Source organism: Heptranchias perlo, chromosome 19 (genome assembly GCF_035084215.1).
Source record: "Heptranchias perlo isolate sHepPer1 chromosome 19, sHepPer1.hap1, whole genome shotgun sequence".
Lineage (NCBI taxonomy): Eukaryota > Metazoa > Chordata > Chondrichthyes > Hexanchiformes > Hexanchidae > Heptranchias > Heptranchias perlo.
In genome coordinates, this window is record NC_090343.1 from 2,817,845 (window position 1) to 2,840,354 (window position 22,510).

General features: G+C 47.0%; 1 protein-coding gene across 5 annotated transcripts in view; it reads left to right on the top strand.

Moving 5' to 3' along the window:
- tox2 (TOX high mobility group box family member 2) overlaps positions 1-22,510 on the top strand; it is a 219,693-nt gene that overhangs the window by 194,794 nt on the left and 2,389 nt on the right. For all 5 annotated transcript variants that reach the window (XM_068000159.1, XM_068000164.1, XM_068000161.1 and 2 more), the window contains 3 exons: positions 15,698-15,778; positions 19,622-20,041; positions 22,280-22,419. In XM_068000159.1, the coding sequence (XP_067856260.1) occupies positions 15,698-15,778; positions 19,622-20,041; positions 22,280-22,419 (641 nt within the window). The remainder of the gene's footprint in view (positions 1-15,697; positions 15,779-19,621; positions 20,042-22,279; positions 22,420-22,510) is intronic.

Consider the following 22,510-nt stretch of genomic DNA (forward strand, 5'->3'; position numbering starts at 1 on the left):
ACACACACTCTCTCACAGACACACACACACTCTCACAAACACTCTCTCACACACACTCTCACACTGTCTCACAGACACACACTCTCACACACTGTCTCACAGATACACACACACTCTCACAAACACACTCTCACAAACACTCTCACACACACATGTACACACTTATACACTGTCTCTCATGTGTCCTGTTATAAGGAAAAATACTAAAAGTCCCAGTGCCTGAAGTTTTAAACTATTAGATACCAGAAACACAGCTATTGATTAGCTGGTTTTCTTATTAATCAATTAAATTGATGAATCATCTTGGCAGATAGAGCTGGATTGAAGTGTTGCGTCTACACATCAGAGAGGTGTTCATAGCTTATAGTTGAACAGTTGAAGACTGTAGTGTTCTGGCTGGATAGTGTGACCGACCCAGTTGGGGATCACTCAGCACCATGTTAACACAGTCCAGGAAAGTCCATGGACAAACATCTTGTGATGGTTTTATCTGTCTGAGTATAATTGTTCAACGCGATCGAGGATTTGATTACAAAATAACAAGGACTTATTTCTGTTGGACTAGGGCATGAGGTGCATGAGAGCGATACAAGGGACGTAGCTTCTTACTTCCATAAACCTGTTTGAGGATTTATCCCACAGCAGAGGCCCATCATAGTAACTGGCAATCTCATTCCCAGAAGTTACAAGGACAGCTGGGTGTGGGAATGGAAATATTCCCTCTGGTACAATAAAGAAAAGAAGAAAGACGTTGCATTTAAATGTAGAACCTTATCACATCCCAGCGCACCTCACATCCAATGAGTTACTTTTGAATTGTGATCACTATCGTACGCAAACATGGAGCCAACTTGCACACAACAAGATTCCACAAACAGCAAATGCATTAATGACCTGATAATGTGTTTTTTTGGTGGTGTTGGTTGAGGGAGAAATCCATGGTCTTCAGATACTGTCATGGGATCGATTACATCCAACAGACAGGTGGGATTTCAGTTTAATGTCTCATCCAAAAGACGGCATCTCCAACACTACAGCACCCCTTCAGTACTGCACTAGAGCATTGGTCTAGATTTTGCATGTTTGCGTGTTGGAGTGGAGTTTGAACACACTCCTCTCTGATTCAAAGGTTATAGAGTGCTGCCAACTGAACCATTAGTGATCTGCAGTGGGAACTAAGTGAGACAGGCGATGGCATGACTGTGAAACTGGCTCGGGCTCTACTGGTCTGCGAGTGTCTAATAGCAAACCTGGTGCCAAAAATAGAAAATTGTTTAGCTTCTCAGCACTGACATTTCTCCTCTTAATGAAGGGGAAAAATTGACCCTCATAAACAACCAAAGAGGGATTCACTTAAAGGTGAGTGCGCTATGGACACAATTCTCATGTGGGGTTTCATTCAACCTTTTTGCATCTCATTGAGCTAGACCAGATCAGCTACGTCTAACCCTTTCAGGATTAAAACAGATGTTTGAAACATCATGCAGGTCCTGTCTTTTGGCACTTAGAAATATTAGTTTCTCTGAGATCAGGCTGATGTAAGCACGAGGCTCCAAGTGTAACTCCCAAAATGGAAGCAAACCCAATTCCAGACTACAAGCCCTGAACTGAGTCTGTGCAGTCAGACTGCCTCTTCTCTGCATCCCCCCGGGTCTGGCCCTGGCCCTAACTCCGGTTTCAGTCCCCCAGGCCACTGTGATGGGGTTTGACTCACTGCCGTCACTATAGCGCCAATAGCCCCCAATCCGCAACTATTCCTTATCTACCCCTCTCTAACTGTCAGGCTCCGGAAAAAGTTGCATCTTTTACTGGCGACCCTAGGCAGGGTGAGAGCATTAAACTGCATCTAGGTCAGAGGTGAGCCACGTTGAATATTCACAGTGATGAGCAGTCTGTTGTCAGGTACTTGCCTTGAAGCAATTTAGATTTAGATTCCTTCCTGGTTGGAGTCTGTTGATTGAATCTCACACGTTAGAATCCAATACATAGTAAATAGATTCATTTTCTGATTGGCTCGGCAGATACACAGTACATGTTTGGCATGAATGATGAGGCCTCTTATTAACTTGCCTGATAGATTCGTACAAAAATGGCCTTCGCAGCCCTCCTGCTTCTGTCGTGTATTAAGCCTGTGTGTCTATTTTGGATTTTCCCCTTATACAGAGTCCTTGTCTAATCCTACATATACATTCTTTACACTTGGCCACAATAACCATTGCCCTTCATTGACTGGACGTGCTCTGTTGCCATGTTTAGACCGTGTGGAATTGCACTGTCACGTCTCTCACACTGTTCCGGTTTTTTCCTGCTTGCCAAATCTTCTGCACTGAGAATTCATGTCTGTCCTGAGAGACTTTCCTAATGTCCTCATTTCCTAGTTTTTATTTGTGCCTGTTGCCTAGTGATTCGATTCATGCCCACGAATACAAGATTAGCAATTTCCCTGTCCTTCCATTTGGTTCAAGGACACCTGTTCTGGAAATTGCTCTCTGAGGCTTTTTAACCCCTTCGAGCCCATGTAGCACATTCAGATATTCTCCTCAGGAGCCGAGCAGCCCCGTTTGACAAAAAATTAATTCAACCCAACCATGAAGTGCCCTAATGAGGCTTTTACCCATTAGCTTCCCCTGTCTAATTTGCAGAATTAGCCCATAAAGTAAAGGATTAAGGTTCCCAATTTTAGTTTATCACCAAATGTTGCAAATTTCATGAGTCTATATTAGATATTCTCTCAGGGGCACTGGTAACTTCCATAACCAGACATTGAGGCCCCTACAATATGGAGTGCACCTTTCCTGCCCAGTATCTGCTGAAACTACAGCGTGAGCTGAAGATCGTAACAATATGTGTTGTGTCTACTGGATACTCTGATCTTTTCGGAAGGCGAACTGAATAGCACATTAGTAAAACGGATCACTGGTAAATCAACAAATTGGTTTATTTTACATTAAATATGTGAATCAACAGAATACAGTTTTCCAGTGAGATGCACGTATTTCCTACTGCTGCTAATATCACAACAAATAACAAAATATGCAACACTGCCTCCGTCACGGGCTAAACTCAGTTACAATTCAACTGTCCTTGAGCCGAGTGACATCTGATTTGCTCTGTGAGAGGCTAGCCGTGTTCACACCTGTGCCTGGAATCTCCCAACCTTCCTGACTGACAGAGAGAGAGAAAGAAAGAGAGAGATATAGAGATCTTTGTCCCCGACTCACCCCAACTGACATCTTTAATCTCTGCGCTCCCCTAATCCTGGCCTCTTGCGCATCCCTGATTTTCATCGCTCCGCCATTGGCGGCCGTGCCTTCAGATGCCTACGCCCTAAGCTCTGGAATTCCCTCCCTAAACCTCTCCGCATCTCTACCTGTCTCTCCTTTAAGACTCTCCTCAAACCCTATCTCTTTGACCAAGCTTTTGGTCACCTGTCCCTAATATCTCCTTATGTGGCTCGATGTCAATTTTGTTTGATAATCGCTCCTGTGAAGCACCTTGGGACGTTTTACTACGTTAAAGGTGCTATATAAATGCATGTTGTTGTTGTTGTTTAGGGAGAAAAGGCCGACCTTTGGCCTCTCTCTCAACTCTGTGATGAGAATTGGTCACTGAGCTGTCAATCAATGAAACCCTCTCCCCTTTTGTGTGCGAGCTCCGGGTGCCTCCATTGACCATCCAACTACAACCTCCTGCTGGGCACGGTGAACAAAATCCCGTTCTGACCCTCGAGTCTGAACTGCCGTGGGATCACTTAACGACTTCCCATCATCTCCAAACTGAAGCAATGTGCGACAGTACACCACGTGATGGCTGTTTCGTCTGGGATTCCACCCACGTGCCAATCTAAACAAGGTGCCAAACGGCTTGTTTATGACTGGAAATTAACCCTTTGTAAGCTGAATCCAGCTTCATAGCAAAATGATATCATAAATTAAACCAAAATCTCTTCTAGGCAAAAATAGATGAAGTTCCAAATGATATACTGGTACCAGTGAAACAACACAAACAGATGGACATGTTCATAATTGATGTTTATATTGATAACACTGATTAAAACCCCACAGAAAAAGGGAGACAGCCCCAATGGCTGGATTTATGCAATGTTTTTTTTTTATTCGTTCACGGGATGTGGGCGTCGCTGGCAAGGCCAGCATTTATTGCCCATCCCTAATTGCCCTTGAGAAGGTGGTGGTAAGCCGCCTTCTTGAACCACTGCAGTCCGTGTGGTGACGGTTCTCCCACAGTGCTGTTAGGAAGGGAGTTCCAGGATTTTGACCCAGCGACGATGAAGGAACGGCGATATATTTCCAAGTCGGGATGGTGTGTGACTTGGAGGGGAACGTGCAGGTGGTGTTGTTCCCATGTGCCTGCTGCTCTTGTCCTTCTAGGTGGTAGAGGTCGCGGGTTTGGGAGGTGCTGTCGAAGAAGCCTTGGCGAGTTGCTGCAGTGCATCCTGTGGATAGTGCACACTGCAGCCATGGTGTGCCAGTGGTGAAGGGAGTGAATGTTCAGGGTGGTGGATGGGGTGCCAATCAAGCGGGCTGCTTTATCTTGGATGGTGTCGAGCTTCTTGAGTGTTGTTGGAGCTGCACTCATCCAGGCAAGTGGGGAGTATTCCATCACACTCCTGACTTGTGCCTTGTAGATGGTGGAAAGGCTTTGGGGAGTCAGGAGGTGAGTCACTCGCCGCAGAATACCCAGCCTCTGACCTGCTCTAGTAGCCACAGTATTTATATGGCTGGTCCAGTTAAGTTTCTGGTCAATGGTGACCCCCAGGATGTTGATGGTGGGGGATTCGGCGATGGTAATGCCATTGAATGTCAAGGGGAGGTGGTTAGACTCTCTCTTGTTGGAGATGGTCATTGCCTGGCACTTATCTGGCGCGAATGTTACTTGCCACTTGTGAGCCCAAGCCTGGATGTCTCTGCAGTAAGAGCTCCTTATTGGTCCATCAGTCTGATTTCAGACATAAACTAATTCCCTCTGTTTGTTTGAGTGAGGAAGACCCCTGAATGGATGTTTCATCCTTTTTCTAGCCCTTCTAGATTTTGCTCTGATTTTAACACTTTTTTTAAATGAAAGGCAATTGGAAACATTGTTAAAATTCTTGATTTTAAATGAATTCTGCTATTTATTTTTTCGCCCAATCATTTCCTCCCTGCTGAAGGCAGTAGCAGCACCAACAGGGCTCAACCAGACCTCGTGTGTGCCGAGACGTGGGGAGAGTCACAACCAAGTCGGATTCTCTTTTCATCCAACATCTGCTTACATTCATTACACACAGTGAGCACCAGGCCGCGAGCAAGCACAGGAATCCGGCCTGATACCAGAGAATGCTGAGGATAAGAGCAGTTCCTCGATTGCTGCCCCTTGGGAGATAGAACCATAAAATCATACAGCACAGAAGGAGGCCATTCGGCCCATCGTGCCTCTGCCAGCTCTTTGAAAGAGCTATCCAATTAGTCCCACTCCCCTGCTCTTTCCCCGTACCCCTACAAATTTTTCCCCTTCAAGTATTTATCCAATTCCTTTTTGAAAGTTATTATTGAATCTGCTTCCACCGCCCTTTCAGGCAGCGCATTCCAGATCATCACAACTCATCAGCAGCAGCAATAACGTGCATTTATATAGGGCCTTTAATGTAGTCAAAATGTCCCAAGGTGCTTCACAAGCACGTTATCAGACAAAATTTGACACTGAGTCACATAAGGAGATATTAGGACAGGTGACCAAAAGCTTGGTCAAAGAGGTAGGTTTTAAGGAGCGTCTTAAAGGAGGAGAGAGAGGTGGAGAGGCGGAGAGGATTAGCGAGAGTATTCCAGAGCTTAGGGCCTAGACAGCTGAAGGCACGTCCGCCAATGGTGGAGCGAAGGAAATCGGGGATGCGCAAGAGGCCAGAATTGGAAGAGCGCAGAAATCCCAGAGGGTTGTAGGGCTGGAGGAGGTTATTTTTAAACGGAAAGAATACAAGAAAATTTTAGGAATAAGGTAAGACCGACAGACCCAACAAAGCCATACTTTGTGATTTGACAAATTCCTTCTAACTGCCTTCTTACAGTATCCCTCAATCCCTTCTCTTTCCAAAGTTTCATCTAACTGTGCTCATTTACACTCAATGTCCTTGCCTGATGGTTTACTCCACATGCCTATTACCTATTGTGTGACTTCTCTTCTTCCTAATGATTCCCGTGTCCCAGATTTCACATTTCTTAGTGACCAATTTGCCTGGATCACTTTTACCAACTCCCTTCATAACAACTCGATTACTTCAAAAGAAAACAAGACTGACCTCCCTTAACTCTTTCTCGTTGCCTTTCCTGCCCCACACACAGGGCAACAACGACAGTTAATGGGGAAATACAAACTCCAACCAAGCCCTGAGGGGAAACATTATTGTTACAAGTTTAGGGTCTGCCATAGATAGCAAGATACCTTTTGAAGTTCAGTGGTGTCAGTCGCTCCCGTAAGTGGATCCCTCTCCCATTATGTACTGGAGTAGACTCACAGTCCAATATCTACTTATACAATACTTTAATCCAGCGGTTAATTGGCTTCTTGGCATCAAACATGGCTGCCAGACCAGAGTAACAGCCCACATTGGGCTTACATTGAAAAGGGGAGTCCTGGTATCAAAGTACGACAAATAGTTATAAAGAATGAATAGTGACTCCAACATTCAATTGTCAGTGGCGTTCTACATAAGCAGAGGTTCAGCTTCTATACGTATGCTGATGGCATCCAACTTTATCTCCCCGTCATCATCTCACCACAGCTGACTGACAGCACCTCTGACATTGAGATGAGCCAGAACCAACATCACCAATTCTGAAACCATCGTGTTTGGTTTCTGCCAGAAGATGCTGGTGCTGATTCCATCCCAATTCCCAGCCGTTCGCTCAGGCTGCACCTGATGGCACACAGTCTCAATGTCCAGCTCGACCCTGAGCTGAGTGTCCAATTCCACATCCAGTCCATCACCAAGAACGGTTACTTCCATCCCACCTTCACAACATTGCATCCCTACCACACCCGCAAGCTACAGAAATTCTCATCCACATCTTGTTCACCTCGAGCCTTCAATTCTCCAATGTATTCCTCACTGACCTCGACAGCTTTATCTTACAAAAATTCAACTGGCCCAGAAGTCTTCCACTTGTACTCCTTCCTGTAAGTCTTGCACCTACTTTCACCCCCTCTCTCGGCAATCTCCGTTGGTTCCCCATCTCCAAATTGGTGATGGGGTGTAATTGGATCTCATTGGGCCTGCTGTGTTTAGGATTACAAGGTCTACATGCTGAATAACCAGTGGTCCTAAAGGGACTGCTGGAAACCGCCACCAAAAATGTAAATTTTGTAAAAGAAACTGACCTTAATGTGGAGTCACTGCTGGCCGTCGCTCCCCTCCCTCCCACCCCCACCCCCCGATCCCAGACTTATCTTAGGCTCTCGACCAGCATTACAACCAGCCAATTTTGCCCCACCCCTCCCCACCCCCAGTCAACGTGAACGGGGATGAGTGGGTTGGTGCAGTGGAAGGGGTCGTGCTGCATTCAATCCAATCCAGCCAATTACCGCCCCATCAGTTTACTCTCAATCATAAGAACATAAGAACATAAGAAATAGTAGCAGGAGTAGGCCAATCGGCCCCTCGAGCCTGCTCCACCATTCAATAGGATCATGGCTGATCTGATCCTAATCTCAAATCTAAATTCATGTCCAATTTCCTGCCCGCTCCCCGTAACCCCTAATTCCCTTTACTTCTAGGAAACTGTCGATTTCTGTTTTAAATTTATTTAATGATGTATTTACCCGCCTTGGTTCCGTAACCCTTAATATCCTTGACTATAAAAAATCTATCAATCTTAGTTTTGAAATTTTCAATTGACCCCCAGCCTCAACAGCTTTTTGGGGGAGAGAGTTCCAGATTCCCACTCCCCTTTGTGTGAAGAAGTGCTTCCTGACATCACCCCTGAACACCCTGGCTCTAATTTTAAGGTTCTGCCCCCTTGTTCTGGACTCCCCCCACCAGAGGAAATAGTTTCTCTCTATCTATCCTATCAAACCCTTTAATCATCTCAATTATATCATCCCATAATCTTCTACACTCAAGGGAACACAGGCCTAGTCTATGCAACCTGTCCTCATAATTTAACCCTTTTAGCCCCGGTATCATTCTGGTGAACCTGCGCTGCACCCCCTCCAAGGCCAAATTATCCTTCCTGAGGTGCGGGGCCCAGAACGGAACGCGGTACTCCAGATGTGGTCTAATCAGAGCTTGAGACAGCTGTAACCATGAACCAGCACCTTCAGGAGAGGAGAGGGAAGGTGTCGTCGACAGTGCTATCAAGCGGCACTTACTCACCAATAACCTGCTCACCGATGCTCAGTTTGGGTTCCGCCAGGACCACTTGACTCCAGACCTATTACAGCCTTGGTCCAAACATGGACAAAAGAGCTGAATTCCAGAGGTGAGGTGAGAGTGACTGCCCTTGACATCAAGGCAGCATTTGACCGAGTGTGGCACCAAGGAGCCCTGGTAAAATTGAAGTCAATGGGAATCAGGGGGAAAACTCTCCAGTGGCTGGAGTCATACCTGGCACAAAGAAAGATGGTAGTGGTTGTTGGAGGCCAATCATCTCAGCCCCAAGACATCACTGCAGGAGTTCCTCAGGGCAGTGCCCGAGGCCCAACCATCTTCAGCTGCTTCATCAATGACCTTCCCTCCATCATAAGGTCAGAAATGGGGATGTTCACTGATGATTGCACAGTGTTCAGTTCCATTCACAACCCCTCAAATAATGAAGCAGTCCGTGCCCGCATGCAGCAAGACTTGGACAACATCCAGGCTTGGGCTGATAAGTGGCAAGTAACATTAGCACCAGACAAGTGCCAGGCTATGACTATCTCCAACAAGAGAGTGTCTAACCACCTCCCCTTGACATTCAATGGCATTACCATCACCGAATCCCCCACCATCAACATCCTGGGGGTCACCATTGACCAGAAACTTAACTGGACCAGCCATATAAATACTGTGGCTACAAGAGCAGGTCAGAAGCTGGGTATTCTGCGGCGAGTGACTCACCCCCTGACTCCCCAAAGCCTTTCCACCATCTACAAGGCACAAGTCAGGAGTGTGATGGAATACTCTCCACTTGCTTGGATGAGTGCAGCTCCAACAACACTCAAGAACCTTGACACCATCCAGGACAAAGCAGCCCGCTTGATTGGCACCCCATCCACCACCCTGAACATTCACTCCCTTCACCACCGGCGCACAGTGGCTGCAGTGTGTACCATCCACAGGATGCACTGCAGCAACTCGCCAAGGCTTCTTCGACAGCACCTCCCAAACCCGCAACCTCTACCACCTAGAAGGACAAGAGCAGCAAGTACATGGGAACAACACCACCTGCACGTTCCCCTCCAAGTCACACACCATCCCGACTTGGAAATATATCGCCGTTCTTTCCTAGTCACTGGGTCAAAATCCTGGAACTCCCTTCCTAACAGCACTGTGGGAGAACCTTCACCACACGGACTGCAGCGGTTCAAGAAGGCTGAGGCTGGGAAGGCCCAAGGATTCCTTGTGAGGCCTGGCCCACACTCCTCCTGGCCCACAAGGAATCCTCACAAAGATTTCTGCAGTTAAAATTGCGGTGCGGCGCCACTGACAATACCACCACCTTCTCAAGGGAAATTAGGGATGGGCAATAAATGCCGGCCTCGCCAGCGACGCCCACATCCCATGAACGAATATTAAAAAAAAATTCCCGACATATTCCCACCTGCCCACCATTTTAACCAGGCACAATTAACCCATGGGGGGGCTGCCCGTCCCAGGCAGGCAGGGACCTGCTTAACATGCTGAATTGGTGGCCCGATATTGTCAGTGGCGCCGCACCGCAATTTTAACTGCGGAAATCTTTGTGAGGATTCCTTGTGGGCCAGGAGGAGTGTGGGCCAGGCCTCACAAGGAATCCTTGGGCCTTCCCAGCCTCAGCCTTCCCTCTCCCTCCCAGGACCAGTGGTTAATCCTGCCCCCCAGCACTAAGGGAAGGGTCTCCGGTGCCGTCTGGCTCCGGGTTCAATTCTCGCCCACCGGAGCCGACGCCATTCCCGCTGGCTTCAGGCAGGAGACATCTCAGCACTCTTTCAATGAGGCCACGGGAGTTAAAATGGCCCAGGTCTCACGCTGAAGTCTCCAATCTGCATTAAATCCATTCCCACTCAGTGGGGCTCAGGACCGCTTCTGAGCCCAGACCCCTCCTGGCGTCATCCACGGTCACTTGAAACAAAAAATAATTTTATTCTCGAGAACGAAACAAAGGATTGTAAATGTGAATCATAATTCTGTGTAAGAATCTATTTTGAACTAATTAGGAGTCATGTTGAAGAATAGCAACAAAGGCACAGTGATGGAGACAGTAATACGAGTGCAGTGGGTTTTAACGGCACTGCTGCAATTGAGGAATAAGGTATGCTCCCTCCCATTAACTAAATGAGCTCCACGAGCACTGATGAGGTGACGCATGATAAAACCGCACCTAATGCACCAATACACCAGACAAAGTCATGTACCTTTGATTTCAGATCCAGAAACACTGTCTCTTTAATTAATATATCATAAAACAAGAACATTTCATTAAGTTCCAATTAGCAGGTAATTCTGTGGGGAAGTTATCAGACCAGCAGCTCGACCTCAACATATGCTCGGTTCAGCTGTGTTTTTTTCTGCACTCTGTGACCCTTTGCGTCTGCAGTTCCTTGTGATGATTTGCGTTACTTCATTCTAATTAGAAACTGTCAGGCATGATAATTTATTGAAACATTCTGTCATTCTGAATCTCATTAGTTATGCTGAGCGATTCCGAAATTAAAACTTGTCCAGTTTATGTCAGTTTTATCGTACTGAAGTTTATGTCCTGCCAGCTACAAGATGGGAATCAGTACCTCTCACTATTGCTTACATGTGCAGTGTATGTAAGTGTATAAACCTTTAACCCACAAAGAACTCCATCCAGTAGATCGTTTGATCTGCACCATCCCACATTCCATGTATGTAGGCCACGCCTACAATGGCCCATTATCCTCTGAATCAAGGAACAGCTTTTTCTTTTCCTTTTGGTTTAAAGTCTGTTTTCTCAAATGGAAAAATAAAAATCCATTGTGACAATTCTTCCAACCAATCATGTGACTAAAACAGGATCTCAGGCATTTCATTCGCTGCGATGAGTTCATCAGCTCATGTGACAAGTGAAACATTGCTTTGCTTGTTTATTGGGGAATGTGTTCTGAGTGATTGGGGGAGCTCTGTCATTGGCACTCGTCTGTATTGATGAGTATCTGAGCGAGCACATGAACAGTACAGAAAAGGTTAACATAAAGGAAGGAATTCCTGGAAGGATTGTACCATCATTCGAGTGAGAAGGGAGATCTGTATCAAAGATCTTACATTTAGATCTGATACATAAATAGAAGCTCTTTATTCTCAATGGGGTATCTATTGGATAACCCCCGAAACCGGGCGCGGAGATCGCAGTGCACGATTAAACCCGTGCCCGGCCGTTGAGATGCAGGCAGCAAGTAACATTCGTGCTGCCTGGTGATTTACCTGATTGCTGCGTGCAGCCAGCACTACCTGCACTGTGAGTGGCTGCTCACCAGTAGGCGGGGCCTGATATCGCGAGGGGCTAGCACCAGTTAAAGGCAGCCTGCATTTCTTAAAGGGAAGGTGCACCGTGGCTGCAGGAAGTGGTGGAAGTCAATGGTGAGGTGAATCTGTGCTGCAATACAGTGCAGCGTGCTGATGATGGGACCTCTGGAATTATTAATGAGCAACAACTGGGCTGCTCAAAGTTTGCGGGACTCTGATATTTGCAAAATATAAGATGGGGGTCCACACGGGGTCTGAACGGAGATCAGAAATCGCACACGTAAAACACAGATGCAGGTCCCGTCCCTATGTTTACACACTGATGAGTCACGTTAAAACATTGAATAAAGATTGCGCACGACTAGTCATAGAGTCATAGAGTTATACAGCACGGATAGAGGCCCTTCGGCCCATCGTGTCTGCGCCGGCCATCAAGCCCTGTCTAATCTAATCCCATATTCCAACATTTGGTCCATAGCCCTGTATTCTATGGCATTTCAAGTGCTCATCCAAATGCTTCTTGAATGTTGTGAGGGTTCCTGCCTCCACAACCCTCTTAGGCAGTGAGTTCCAGACTCCAACCACCCTCTGGGTGAAAAAGTTCTTTCTCAAATCCCCTCTAAACCTCCCGCCTTTTACCTTGAATCTATGCCCCCTTGTTATAGAACCCTCAACGAAGGGAAAAAGCTCCTTAGTATCCATCCTATCTGTGCCCCTCATCATTTTGTACACCTCAATCATGTCCCCCCTCAGCCTCCTCTGCTCCAAGGAAAACAAACCCAATCTTCCCAGTCTCCCTTCATAGCTGAAGCGCTCCAGCCCTGGTAACATCCTGGTGAATCTCCTCTGCACCCTCTCCAAAGCGACTAAATCCCACATCCTCCAATCTGCACGCCTGACCTCACCAATCTGCCGATCTGAGTTGGTACCAGGCCTGCGAGAGAGCATGCACCAAGATTCTCTGCTGATGTACTAGAGGCCTTGGTGCAAGAGGTGGACAAAAGGAGGGACATCCTATATCTGCAGGAGGGGCAAGAGGCCCTCCAGACACATGCTCAAGAGGCAGTGGGAGGCAGCGGGGGACGAAGTCAATGCCAGGCGCACAGCACCACGAACATGGATGCAGTGCAGGAAGAAGTTCAATGCTCTGACACGAGTGGTCAAGGTGAGTGAGGTCAACTGTCAAATGGCGTCTCCTACCAACTGCACCACTAACCACATCCAGTGCTCCACACACTACACCCCCCATCGCCCACATACAGACAAACTCTTTCAATCAGTACTCAACTCTTCAAATCAGATGCTTCCTCTCACCCTCACACATTACCACTGTTGCAAGCCACACACAGGTCACACACTGGCAGCTATTCAACCACGACAGGCACACCACCCAAATATCCTGCAGGACACTCACTGACACACGTGTCAGCTAGCCAGCCCATTCCCTGTAGAGTATTAAAACTTTATTATAGGAGCATAGGAAGATAGGGACAGGAGGAGGCCATTTAGCCCCTCGAGCCTGTTCCGCCATTCAGTGTGATCATGGTTGATCTGTGACCAAACTCCATGTGCCCACCTTAGCCCAATATCCCTTAATACCTTTGGTTAACAAAAATCTATCAATCTCAGATTTAAAATTAACAGTTGAGCTAGCATTAACTTCTGTTTGCGGAAGAGAGTTCCAAACTTTGTGTAGAAGTGTTTCCTAACTTCACTCCTGCAAGTCCTGGCTCTAATTTTTAGGCTGTGTCCCCTAGCCCCAGTATTCAAGTATAGGAGACCTCCAAAAACATCAGCAGCTAGAAGCAATAATCCAGCAAATAACCTGTAACTCCTACATGATCCCTTTAAATGGTGATGGTCGGGGGTCCTCCATGCCGTTTAAGACCTGTTCAGCTGTGCGAGGTTAAGACAGTGCATTAGCTGGAGCGTGGAGTTCCAAAATCGCATCTGTCCCTTTAAATCAGCGTTGTACACTGATCTACCGCATAATCTCTCTACTTCACATGGTGCCGGCATTCGTTATCTGTGCATGCGCGAACGCCTTTACCAATATGGCGTCCAGCGCGCACGCATTCCAGACACCATTTTGGGTCCTTAGGAGTTCGCAAAGCACCTATATTGTGGACGCTACATGGCCCAATTTAGACCCCAATAAGTCCTGCCACAGAAATATTGAAAAAGGTCACGGGTGATACGTGCTGCTAAATACTGAGGAGCACAAACTAACTGTAGAATCCAACATGGCAGCTCTCACCCAAAGTTTTCAAAGCAGTTCCTGGATCCCCAGGGCAGGTTGGGTAATCCAGATGGTTGAGTGCTGGAGTCAGGGCCAAAAGATCTTGGATTCAGATCCTGGCGAGGTTCACCCAGCCTTTGAGCCTCCTGAAGTGGATAAAATGAGTTATCACAACTTGGGATGTGAGACAGCAACTAGACGCTGAGCATGCATGACACTCTGGGGTGGAAATTGGTCAGCATTACCTGCGTTTTCGGGACAGGGGCACAAATGAGCAATTTCACTTGGGCTCTGCCCTGCGCCCCAAGGACACCTGAAAACATCCAACGCCATATTGGCCTCGGACGATTTTCAGGCATCTGGGGCGGCCGCCTAAAACAGGCCCTGGGCCCCTTGCTTATGAATGAGGGGGTCTAACACCTGTTTTAGGTTCCCTCCGAGAAATTGGGCCTGCTCTGCTCAGGGTTTCCAGCCTAGCAAGTGGCTGCCAGCAAAAAGGGACATTGGGGAGCCAGGAGGAGCAGCAGTGCCTTTAATTATAAACAACTGAGCACTTTCAAAGAGGTTGGAATACATTCCCTAACTGTCAGCATGTGGGATTAACCCAGAATCGCTGTCAGCAACTCTCTTTCCCCCAGAAAGTTTGTATCTTGCAAGATCTTGAACGTGGTTCATTAGTGCTCTGCATCGCCACCAGTGAGGTGCTTACTCTGCGGGGCATGTCACCATTGGTTTCTGTGCTGCCTCTATTATACTGCGGTCAGCCTACCAACTTAGACTTGATTGCCTGGCAATTGTGGTGTGAAGTTTCTGGACACGAGCTCTCCCTGTGCACACAAAAACCACACTACAGCGCGCTTAAAAAAAAGGAAATAGTTGTGTGAAGTGCTTTGAGATGCTTCAATGTGACTAGGCACTTCATAAATGCCAGTATTATTTTCACTGGGTCTGTAGGGGAAGGCTGAGAGGTAAGTCCACTTTTGGCCAGAGAGAATGGCACTTATGAGATCCACCAGCAGATGCCCACACACACCCTTGGAGGCCCATCTCCTGAGGCGGTTCTCCACTCACCCAAGAGCACTAACTCCGCCTCGTTGATATGCACTGATGTCATGGCTGGGGTGAAGTTGACTGCAGTGCTGTGCTAAAACTGGTGCAAGAGGCCAATGGAGTTCATTTCTGGAAGTTGATTTTTGGCAGCTCAAAGTGTATCAGTGGTTTGTCCTTTCTGATAGCCATCTGTGGCCCTCCCACTGGGGATCACCGTCAGACACAGGAAGACACAAGTGAATAATGCAACATTCATCCTGATTCAGCCCTGAGCAGCCCCTCCCTCACATAGTCCGAGACTGTAATGGATAGGTTTTCAAGCTGGCGTCCCCAGTCCCGAGGAGGGGCAGTATTGCCATCGCCTGTCACAGACACCAAGACCCACAAAACAATCCTTTCTACTCTCTCCCGATCCAGCCACCCTTTGTCTCATTCTCAGAAATAATCTCTTGACCATTTCCCTCCTCTGTTTTGGTGCCTCAACTCTTCATCCAATGTTTCCCCCCTTTTTCTCTGCTGCTCTTTTATTCCCAGGACCTCAAAACAATGGAACCTCTTTGCTACCTCAGGACTTCCCTTCCTCACGTAATCTATGGGTTTTTAAAACTTAGGCTCGGCTTCAACTAATCACCACGTCATGATTTATCTCATCATCTCGCCTAATGTTTTCAACCTTGTTGGTGTCATCGACCTTGACTCGGGTTTCTCAGTTAAAAGTAAAATGATGGCGGGATTTTATTTTGTTTCTGCAGGCGTACAAGAAGAAAACTGAGGCGGCCAAGAAGGAGTACTTGAAAGCACTCGCTGCGTACAGAGCCAGCTTAGTGTCCAAGGTAAGGAGTCACGTCCAGCCCTACTACAAAGCTTTACCACAGTCATGACCCGCTCCTCAGGAAGTGCTATCACTTTTCTACAGGATACAGCCCCAATGTTTCCACTTGTGGGAGAGACCAAAACTAGGAGCCATAAATATAAGATAGTTACGAGTAAATCCAATAGGGAATTCAGGAGAAACTTCTTTACCCAGAGAGTGGTGAGAATGTGGAACTCGCTCCCACAAGGAGTAGTTGAGACGAATAGTGTAGATACATTTAGGGGAAGCTAGAAAAGTACATGAGGGGGAAAGGAATAGAAGGATATGCTGATAGGGTGAGATGAAGTAGGGAGGGAGGAGGCTCGTGTGGAGCATAAGCACCGGCATAGACCAGTTGTAAATTCTATGTGATACCTATAGCCTCGATGGGCAGCAAATTCGGGCGAGGGGTAGAACAGGCGACTGACTCGAACTCACCACGTTCCCGCCGGGCAAGTTAGGGTTCAATTGTGGCTTACAGTTCAGTACCAGAATCTGTTTTCCAAGGAACCAAGAACAAATCTTTCCTGGTAATGGTTTCAGAATGAATTTGGAGTCCCAAGACCCTGTTTATAAAAACAGTTGAAAGTAATTAGAATTCAGCTTCAAGCCCCAGCTTTTTATGAAACTTTCTGCTAAAATGTTGTTTAAACACTGATACCTGCCTTGTTACTGGTGTCTCTCACTGATATCTGCCTTGTTACTGGTGTCTCTCACTGATATCTGCCCTGTTACTGGTGTCTCTCACTGATATCTGCCCTGTTACTGGTGTCTCTCACTGATATCTGCCCTGTTACTGGTGTCTCTCACTGATATCTGCCTTGTTACTGGTGTCTCTCACTGATATCTGCCCTGTTACTGGTGTCTCTCACTGATATCTGCCTTGTTACTGGTGTCTCTCACTGATATCTGCCCTGTTACTGGTGTCTCTGACTGATATCTGCCCTGTTACTGGTGTCTCTCACTGATATCTGCCCTGTTACTGGTGACTCTCACTGATATCTGCCTTGTTACTGGTGTCTCTCACTGATATCTGCCCTGTTACTGGTGTCTCTCACTGATATCTGCCCTGTTACTGGTGTCTCTCACTGATATCTGCCCTGTTACTGGTGTCTCTCACTGATATCTGCCCTGTTACTGGTGTCTCTCATTGATATCTGCCCTGTTACTGGTGTCTCTGACTGATATCTGCCCTGTTACTGGTGTCTCTCATTGATATCTGCCCTGTTACTGGTGTCTCTGACTGATATCTGCCTTGTTACTGGTGTCTCTGACTGATATCTGCCTTGTTACTGGTGTCTCTCACTGATATCTGCCCTGTTACTGGTGTCTCTGACTGATATCTGCCTTGTTACTGGTGTCTCTCACTGATATCTGCCTTGTTACTGGTGTCTCTCACTGATACCTGCCCTGTTACTGGTGTCTCTGACTGATATCTGCCTTGTTGCTGGTGTCTCTCACTGATATCTGCCCTGTTACTGGTGTCTCTGACTGATATCTGCCTTGTTACTGGTGTCTCTCACTGATAACTGCCTTGTTACTGGTGTCTCTCACTGATATCTGCCCTGTTATTGGTGTCTCTCACTGATATCTGCCCTGTTACTGGTGTCTCTGACTGATATCTGCCTTGTTACTGGTGTCTCTCACTGATATCTGCCTTGTTACTGGTGTCTCTCACTGATATCTGTCCCGTTACTGGTGTCTCTCATTGATATCTGCCCTGTTACTGGTGTCTCTCATTGATATCTGCCCTGTTACTGGTGTCTCTCATTGATATCTGCCCTGTTACTGGTGTCTCTGACTGATATCTGCCCTGTTACTGGTGTCTCTCATTGATATCTGCCCTGTTACTGGTGTCTCTGACTGATATCTGCCTTGTTACTGGTGTCTCTCACTGATATCTGCCTTGTTACTGGTGTCTCTCACTGATATCTGTCCCGTTACTGGTGTCTCTCATTGATATCTGCCCTGTTACTGGTGTCTCTCATTGATATCTGCCCTGTTACTGGTGTCTCTGACTGATATCTGCCCTGTTACTGGTGTCTCTCACTGATATCTGCCTTGTTACTGGTGTCTCTCACTGATATCTGCCTTGTTACTGGTGTCTCTCACTGATATCTGCCCTGTTATTGGTGTCTCTCACTGATATCTGCCCTGTTACTGGTGTCTCTGACTGATATCTGCCTTGTTACTGGTGTCTCTCACTGATATCTGCCCTGTTACAGGTGTCTCTCACTGATATCTGCCCTGTTACAGGTGTCTCTCACTGATATCTGTCCTGTTACTCATGTCTGTCACTGATATCTGGTCAATCGGGAGGTGATGATCAGTAGTGAGTGGTTTTAATGTGGAGCCGGGAGGAGAACTAATTTGCAAATGCAAAAGGTCTAAAGCCTGTCTCAAGGCCCTGGGTGCCTATTTTTTTGCCTGTACCAATATGGCGGGCAGCGCGTATCCGGCTGGTAATGATCGCGTGTTTCCCGCCCACCATATTGGAAGCTTAGGTTCCTGCTTAGTGCCTGAGAAACAGGCACGGCTCCATCGAATTTCTAGGCCAATGAATTTGGGGAAGTTTAGTGAATAAATACAGCAACTCCCAGGAAAGTGAAAAACTGCACAGAACATTCTAGAACCCAAAGGCCCCCTTAGAAGGACATGGTGTTCATGAAGAAAAGTTTGGGAACTTTTTTGTGGTTGTGGGGGGGGGAAGAGGCAATGAAGTGTCCCTCTGCACTTTTCCTCATCGTGGCTTCATGCTTAACTTGTGGGACTATGACTTAAGTTTTTCATGTCACTATGTGTTTGTATCTAGATTTTATTTATTGCGATTGCTTTTATACAGATTGTCAAGTCAAGCATGTTAATCTAACCAAACAATAGAAGGTTTGTCAAAGACATAGGTACAGAGGAACAGGAGGAGGCCATTCAGCCCCTCGAGCCTGGCTGATTACATCATGGCTGATCTGTATCTTAACTCCATTTACCCTCCTTGGTTCCACAACCCTTAATACCTTTGCCTAACAAAATCTATCAACCTCAGTTTTGAAATTTTCAATTGACCCCCAGCCTCAATGGCTTTTTGTGGGGGGAGAGTTCCAGATTTCCACTCCCCTTCGTGTGAAGAAATCATTCCTGACATCACCCCTGAACAGCCTAGCTCTAATTTTAAGGTTATGCTCCCTCAGTTAGAATCATGGAATGGTTACAGCACAGAAGGAGGCCATTCGGCCCATCAAGTCCGTGCCGGCTCTTTGTAAGAACAATCCAGTTAGTCCCATTCTCCCGCTCTTTCCCCGTAGCTCTGCAAATTTTTTCCCTTCAAGTATTTATCCAATTCCCTTGTGAAAGCCATGATTGAATCTGCTTCCACCACCCTTTCAGGCAGCGCATTCCAGATCATAACAACTCGCTGTCTAAAAAAGCTTTCCTCATGTCGCCTCTGGTTCTTTTGCCAATCACCTTAAATCTATGTCCTCTGGTTCTCGACCCTTCCACCAATGGGAACAGTTTCTCTTTATTTACTTCATCTAATCCCTTCAGGTCTAGGTGAGTCGGTACAAACTGTCCATTCGCCTCTGGGACAAGGAGCCCAACCCAGCCCAGGTAGATAAGATGAAAGCCCGCCTTGTGCTAACTGTAATGCTGCATCTGTGAAAGGTTTGTGGGGAGCATCAGACTGAAGTACAGACATCTTTGTGGACCCACGCTCAAAAGGAACTGAATTGTCACTGCCCAAAATAGCCAACTTCCTATCCTTTTCCATCTCCATCACTCAATAGAGCACAAATCTAACAGCCTTTTATATTTGTACTTGCTTCCGCAGAGCTACAATGACCAAGCGGAAACGAAGAGCGGGCAAACATCTCAGCAATCACACATGATCCCCCCAAAGCAGCCACTCTACACCATACCACCCCAGACCTCATCACCTTACATCGGACCAAATTCCTTCCTCCCTCAGTCAGACTTGCAGACGTACTCAGGCCCCTCACACCACAGTCTCTCCAGGACCCTCACCTCCAAGTCAGTGATGTCGCAGATGCCACTGAGCGGCTCTCCACCTCCTTCACTCCAGATCAGCCCTCCCCTGCACCAGCAGCTCTCCCTCCAACAGCATCACCACCAGCAAAACACCATCCTCAACCAGCCCATCTCCATGCAGCAGGTCCAGAGCCAGCCAATCATCTCCCACCAGATGCCATTGCAGGTTCAATCTCAGCTTCATTCTCCACCAGGACAGCAGGTAAAGCACCTTCATTACATTAAACTCTACCAGCACCGGTATTAAAGGGTTAGAGCAAGTACAACACTGATTCACCAGCACGATGCCAGCGATGGGGAAACTAGTTCTGAGACGAGAGGTTACAAATCTACCAGTTGTCACTGTGGGAAGTGAGTGGTGCTATTCATTATCATGGCCTCATCTATCAATTTTGTGATCCGTACTATTGGGAAATATTGAGTAGAATGGGCCTATACTGTCTGGAGTTTAGAAGAATGAGAGGTGATCTCATTGAAACATATAAGATTATGAGGGGGCTTGACAGGGTCGATGCTGAGAGGCTGTTTCCCCTGGCTGGAGAGTCTAGAACTAGGGGGCATAGTCTCAGGATAAGGGGTCGGCCATTTAAGACTGAGATGAGGAGGAATTTCTTCACTCATAGGGTTGTGAATCTTTGGAATTCTCTACCCCAGAGTGCTGTGGATGCTCAGTCGTTGAGTATATTCAAGGCTGAGATCGATAGATTTTTGGACTCTCGGGGAATCAAGGGATATGGGGATCGGGCGGGAAAGTGGAGTTGAGGTCGAAGATCAGCCATGATCTGATTGAATGGCGGAGCAGGCTCGAGGGGCCGAATGGCCTGCTCCTGCTCCCATTTCTTATGTTCTTATGAGACTTGAGATACTGGGACTGGTTCCATTGGAGCAGAGAAAACTGAGGAGATTTAATGGAGGTTTTTAAAAATATGAAAGGTTTTGACAGAGTCCTTGGGGGACTCCAGAGGCAACTGTGCTGGGGTGGGAAGAGGAGCTATTGCTGGAGGTGCTCAGGCCAGAATGGGTAGGAGTGGAGCCAAGCATGGACCAGCTCACTGAGCTGGACAATGGAGGAGAGGCTTTGGAGGAAAGACCATGTCCTCTGGTTAGGGAGTCAGTGATGAGGGATCATCAATTTAAAATTATTACTATGAGAGTGAGCAGAGAGGTTAAGAGAAATGTCTTTACACAGAGGGTTACGGAATGCTTTGTCACAGGGAATGGTTGAGGCAGAGACCACTGGATCTGAAAAGAGAAAATTGAATCTATATTTGAAGCGGAGGCAGATACAGGACTGTGGAGAGAGCGGGGCAGCGGGATTAGTTTTAGATTATTCTAGCAAAGAGCTGGAACAAACAGGATGGGCCAAATAGTCTCCTTCTGTGCTGTAAACTGACCCAGTGTTGCTAAGGGAAGTGGGGGATTTAAAAGGCCAATTCCCTACTGTAATCCATTAATCGCTGCATGAAAACAGTCTGTTCACAAATTAGGGCAGTTTTTTGAATTTTTTAAAAATCCGCTGCACTGATTTTCCTCCTCCATCCTCCCCCAGGGGCTAAGACCACTGGCTGGGCCCTTAATGGAGCTGGGGTGCACTCCCTAAATATTAAAATACTCCTGCCCCTGGAAGCGGGATAGGGTCAGTGGCGCAGACAGCGGACGGGCAGAAGTCCTGTCCCTCAGTTCTCCTGGCAGTGACGTGTGACCTGAGATAAACCCACACTGGAGTTCTGCCCATCAATGTGCAGCAGGATTCTGTACAAATAGTCTGAGGATCAAACCTGTCCAGTGCAATTCCAAGCCCCAGGTACAGCACACAGGCAAACAATGCATAGGGTTAGCATACAAGGCTACGGACCAAATGCTGGAATATGGGATTAGAGTAGACAGGGCTGATGGCCGGCGCGGACACGATGGGCCGAAGGGCCTCTATCCGTGCTGTATAACTCTCTATGACTCTAATGGGAAAACACGGCCCAGTTTTAGCCTGGGTTAACGGTATTCTAGGGTGGTAAAATTGGCCTTTGGCGTGAACGCAAAACGGACGATAGGGAATCGGCCCCATTTCCTTTTCCCACTGAACCAATGGGCAGGTGTAAAATGGACTGCCATTTTACGTTACTGCCTATGACTGATTTTGCCCCCTGTGAGTTGAAACAGGTTTTATCAAAGTTAGAGAACTGCCAGGAGTGAAAATCACAATGAAACAAATTGGAATCCAAAGTACACACAGATCTGGGGGATTATTCCCAGAAACGTGTTTTAAATATTTTCCAACCAAACGTAAGTGAGCTTAGTGTTGCATGTGACTAAAATGATTCCTTGCCTCCTAAAAGCTCCTTAAAATAGCAGAATGCTGCCGTCTAAGTAGGTTTCCCAGGATTAAGTTGTAGAATTACAAAATCTCTAAGATGAAGTAGCAAATTCTCTCCTTTTCCCTCAGGGTTATGCACACATGCAGCCGGAGTTTCAGAATACGGTTGGTGCCCAATCTCCTGGCACTGGTGCCTCCAACGCTCCAGTAACGAGCAGCGAGTGGGATAATGAATACTGCAACAGTGAGTGTGTCATCAACCACTGCAGGTAAATGGGAGCAAAAGACATCTGAGGAATGAACCCAAACTGACAAAATAACGGCACGGCTAGAGTTGGGAACATGAGGGATAAACAGGGC